This window comes from Etheostoma cragini, chromosome 8 (genome assembly GCF_013103735.1).
Source record: "Etheostoma cragini isolate CJK2018 chromosome 8, CSU_Ecrag_1.0, whole genome shotgun sequence".
NCBI lineage: Eukaryota > Metazoa > Chordata > Actinopteri > Perciformes > Percidae > Etheostoma > Etheostoma cragini.
The window spans coordinates 24,794,361-24,798,972 of record NC_048414.1 but is presented as its reverse complement, the minus strand read 5'-3'; the positions used below and the strand labels follow the sequence as shown (position 1 = coordinate 24,798,972).

At 40.3% G+C, this 4,612-nt stretch overlaps 2 protein-coding genes across 3 annotated transcripts in view; one reads left to right on the top strand and one right to left on the bottom strand.

Moving 5' to 3' along the window:
- The window catches only part of tango6 (transport and golgi organization 6 homolog (Drosophila)), a 31,396-nt gene extending 28,866 nt beyond the window's left edge, over window positions 1-2,530 (bottom strand). The window contains exons 1-3 of the mRNA XM_034878334.1: window positions 2,295-2,530; window positions 596-1,254; window positions 385-507 (exon numbers count right to left, since the gene is read on the bottom strand). Of these exons, the coding sequence (XP_034734225.1) occupies window positions 385-507; window positions 596-1,254; window positions 2,295-2,346 (834 nt within the window). The 5' untranslated portion in view covers window positions 2,347-2,530. The remainder of the gene's footprint in view (window positions 1-384; window positions 508-595; window positions 1,255-2,294) is intronic.
- Window positions 2,531-3,752: 1,222 nt separating this feature from the next.
- The window catches only part of cry2 (cryptochrome circadian regulator 2), a 21,741-nt gene continuing 20,881 nt past the window's right edge, over window positions 3,753-4,612 (top strand). For both annotated transcript variants that reach the window (XM_034878361.1, XM_034878360.1), the window contains exon 1: window positions 3,753-4,049. In XM_034878361.1, coding sequence (XP_034734252.1) covers window positions 3,892-4,049 — 158 coding nt within the window. In that variant the 5' untranslated portion in view covers window positions 3,753-3,891. The remainder of the gene's footprint in view (window positions 4,050-4,612) is intronic.

The window sequence follows — 4,612 nt, the reverse complement described above, 5'->3', positions numbered from 1 at the left end:
TATGTATATTTTGTGTGCTGCTGTAACACTGTAATTTCCCATTTTTTTGGGATCAATAAATATCTATCTATCTATCTAAACCTGAAACTGAAGATTATCTTTCCTTTTCAAATCGTGCCCCTCAGTTGTAGAATAATTTACCAGAAGAGATCAGATAAGACAACACGTTGTCTTTTTTTAAGTCTCTTTTTTAAAACTCACTACTTTAGACTTGCTTTTTATTGATATTATTGTAGTTTGTTTATTATCTTTTATATTTTGTTTTTTACATGAATGTAAAACACGTAATTTCTTTTTGATAGCACTTTATAAATAAAAAGGTATAATTTGTATTATTCCCGCCCATCCCTACCATAATCGTACACCAAACATAGACATTCACACCTGTTTGGGTCCACCTTGGAGGATCAGCAGCTCCTTGATAACGATTGGCTGGTAGACTTTTCCCAAAAGGCCTCCGAGGGCCTCCTTGCAAGTTTGACGTTCCTCAGCACTGAGTTCCTGTATCTAAAAGGTTTGCAAAAAGAAAGAAAAAAATACATGTCATCCATCAAAAGCCTTTTCATCAAAACAAATCATTTCCAGATTGCATTACCTTCTCCTCTTCTGTGCCGCCTCTCTCCGCCTGGTTTGGCTGGTAGCCAAGTTGGCACAGTGCTGCCATCACATCCCCCAGATGCCGTGTGTAAACCAATGTGGCGAGAGATGACAGCTCCGCCAACTGTAATAGGACTTTTGTGGTGGCAAGAAGGCGGCGTCCCACTGCTGGCACCGTCCCACTGCGGACAAGTTTTTCCACGATGGATCCAAACGCTGACCTGCGACCCAGCGACACACCCACTCCAGGGGCCAAGTATGGGCAGAGCCCCAGAGAAACCACAAACTGAAGAGCTGCTCCAAGCGTCTTCTGCTGGTTGACACTGAGGACATCAGGAGGCAAAGGTGGAGCCATCTCAGGGGTGCGTTGTTTAGCTGCAGATGGAGCAGGGGTCTGCCTGAAACGTTCAAGTTCAACGGACAGGTGTCGTGCCAAGGTGAGGAGCAGTAGGAGACACTCCTGGACAAACTGCCATGTGGCGTCTTCTGTATTGCTAGAGAACCAGTCTGCCGCTGCCACCTCTTCTTCCCTCAGTCTCCTTACCTCCTGGAAGCTGCTCTCTTTCTGAAGCTGCTCCTGGAGTATGGCTGTGTTGGCCCGAAGCACTGCCAGGAGAGCTTCTTGAGGTGAGGACTGAGCATCTTGCACAGAGGCCTCTACGGACAATAAAACACAGAACATTGCATTGTGGGTTTTTCAGACAAATTCTGTACAGGATTATGCAGTGTTTTCCCTCGATTTGTAGAAGACTAAGGCGTGTGCGTTTATTTAAAATGTTACATTTTACGATAAATGTTTTTAAAAAATTAAACAATTTCCCCATATATTTAGTGTGTATAAGTAGGATTTTGTCTCTTTGTGGGTTTTTGTGTCTCTTTGTAATCGTGTTGTGTTTCTTTTTTGGTCATTCTTCTTTCTTTGAGGTTGTTTTTGGTCTCTGTGGTCATTTGGCATCTCTTAGTAGTCAGTTTGTGTCTCTTTGTGTCTCTTTTTCACATCATTTTGGACCGTTAATATTTCCTTTTCTGTGTCTACAACGTTGGAAAAGCTAGAGCAGGTGAAAAATAAATAAAGTCACGAGACAAAACTTAAAAGCTAAAGAAGTCCAACAATAATCGTTGGATCTGAGAAGTCTTTTAGTTCCATTCTATTCATTCGGTTTAGGTTGATTTCCCTTAAACCTTATAATGGCAGGGAAAACCCTGAGATTGATGTATGTCGCCTGTTTTCCAGTACTACTGACAAGTTGTATCACCTTGGTTGTAAAGTAAAACTATCCACTAGCAACACGCACTAGCAGGGATACAGACAAATGGTAGTATAAAGAAAATAAAGAAATAACATGAATGTGTTGAAGTGCTGAAATTCCATAACTTGGCGACTTGGCACCGCTATCTGAACATAGTGGCCAATAAAGTTTCGTTGACTTGTATTAAATGCACGTATGCTACTGACATTACAACTTAAAACTGGCAAAATGACTAAGAAGCACTTAGCTAAGTTATTTTAAATAACGTTAAACTGCTCACGCTCCTTGTCATTTGTCAAATGACTGTCCATAGGGAACAGAAAAGCTATCCATACCAAATTATGCTAACCAACGTCAGGAACGTTAAATGTAACGATACGGTTATAACCCGTTAAGTTAGCTACCTTCGATATCCTCGGGCTGTCAAAAGGTTATCTAGCTACTTACCACCAAGAGGTTTTGTAAGGATATTTATCGCTGAGATGATAGCTAGAGTCATCTCGCCATCACAAAGACAACTAACTTCACAGTCATGTAAAAATCTTGTTACGTTTTCAGCACTTGTTTCTGGTCATGCTGGTAATGCTGTGGCTGTGCTAACGCTACGCCGGGTTAATGCTAAAAACATCTCAAAATGGCGCTGAAATTGTACGTCAACACGTCTTGTCACGTAGACACATGCGTAGACTGTATGAAACCATAGACCGTATATGAAACCAAGGGGGTTGTCAGCTTTTTTACTGTCCATGGGTTGAGCATAGACAGTTAAAGAAGTGGGTAAGCCTCATAGACCGTTAATATACGGTCTATGGTAAGCCTCTCCTCTCTAAGCGTAGCTGCCATATGGAGCCATTTTAATTGTGGCTAAAGTACTTTATTGCTCTTATATTTAGTTTTTACACTGTGTACTTTCCGTATACTTTTTTTTTCCCTTTTTCATTTCACTCCATTTTATTTCATCTCTATGTTATTTTTAATAATGTTATCCGTAATTTTTATTTTTCATTTTGAATCGCTATAGCTACAATTTTGATAATGCATACATCAGATTACAGCCGGGCAACATATCGATATTATATCGTGATGTGAGACTAGATATTGTCTTAGATTTTGGATATCGTAAAATGGCATAAGTGTTGTCTTTTCCTGGTTTTAAAGGCTGCCTTACAGTTAAGTGATGTCAGCTATTAAAATAAACTAATTGTTGGTATGATTTTATAAATCATGTTTTAATGTTACATACATGTGGCACAGTGAATCCTTAGGATGAACCGTATCTGTGGATGGCTTTAGTGACCACAATACCTACAAGTCATAAAAAACTTTAACTTTAACAATATATATATATTTATATGTTCATGTCCAGAACAACTGGATCTGTTGGTCCATTTCTTTAACTGTCTATGGTGTCTGCCCCCGATGTATTTTGTTTTTCAATCCAACCTTTATTTAGCAAATTCCAGACATTACAACTTAATTTAAAGATTAATACATGGATTGCCAAATAGAGACAAGGTATCCAACTATAAGAGACTGAACTGAATTATATATAAAAAAAATCCATAGAGGTCTAGTCCACAACCAATATAGCATTATCTGTAACACATTCACTTGTAAAGCATCTAAATCTGATATGTTTAACATATGGACCATGTAAAAACTAAAATGATCACTTTCTAGCTTGACAGATGCGTCTTTGATATTTGCAGTCAATGGGCATGAGGGCATGACACTGCTCTAAACGTGACACAGCTCCTCAGACCGCGCTGCCATTTGCCAAACAACCAATCAAAGTCCTCCAGTTTGTCATTCATGCTGACGTTTTACCATGCGCCCAATCAGCGAGCAGATACGGGTGATAACAACAACACAGTTTGCTGTATCGTCACGTCACGCCCACCTCCCTAGTGTTGATTTCCGATTGACAGCAAGTGAAGTTTACTGGGAGTCTACTAAACGGTCACTGTTTTAGCCTTTTTAGATTTTGGCTTCGTTTCGACCGATCCATCGGGATTATTCTTTAAAAATGGAATAAGAAGTCATCATGGTGGTAAATTCAGTGCACTGGTTTCGCAAAGGTCTGCGGTTGCACGATAATCCGGTGTTGCAGGAGGCCCTCAATGGAGCGAACACCGTACGCTGTGTTTATATCCTAGACCCGTGGTTCGCTGGCGCAGCCAACGTGGGAATCAACCGATGGAGGTTTGCCATTTAACTTTATCTGTGACATGTTTACGTGAACACAATATATCAGGTCGCCATTTGTGTGATTCATTGCCTACATGTGCAACGTGGAACGGCTCTGGCCTCCACTACATTTCAGTTAGCTAATGTTTACGCTATCTTAAAATGTTAGCCTTGCCCAGTATTTCCCACATAGAAGAAGACCACTTCTTTATCGAATCGGTACTGTCCGCTGGTATGTTTGGTGTAAACGAGAACTGCCATAAAACGGTTAAAAGTTTCCAAAAAATACAAATCTGAACAAAAAAACAGGACCACTATTTTGATTATCGCCCAACTGATCCCACCGAAGTTTGGAAGAAACTGAGAAAGGTCGTGGTTTTCCCTCAAGTCAAGACCGTGGTGAAGTTAATATGATGCTGGATATTATACAGATATTCATTTCAGGTTAGCAGCAGTTTCTGCTGTGCTTTCACTCAATCCAAACAATACGACACAAATATAACTGCGGTCAAGCCAGCCGACACTCGGATCTCCGTGGTCAAATCAGCCGACACTTAATTTGTTGTGCGCTCTTTTAC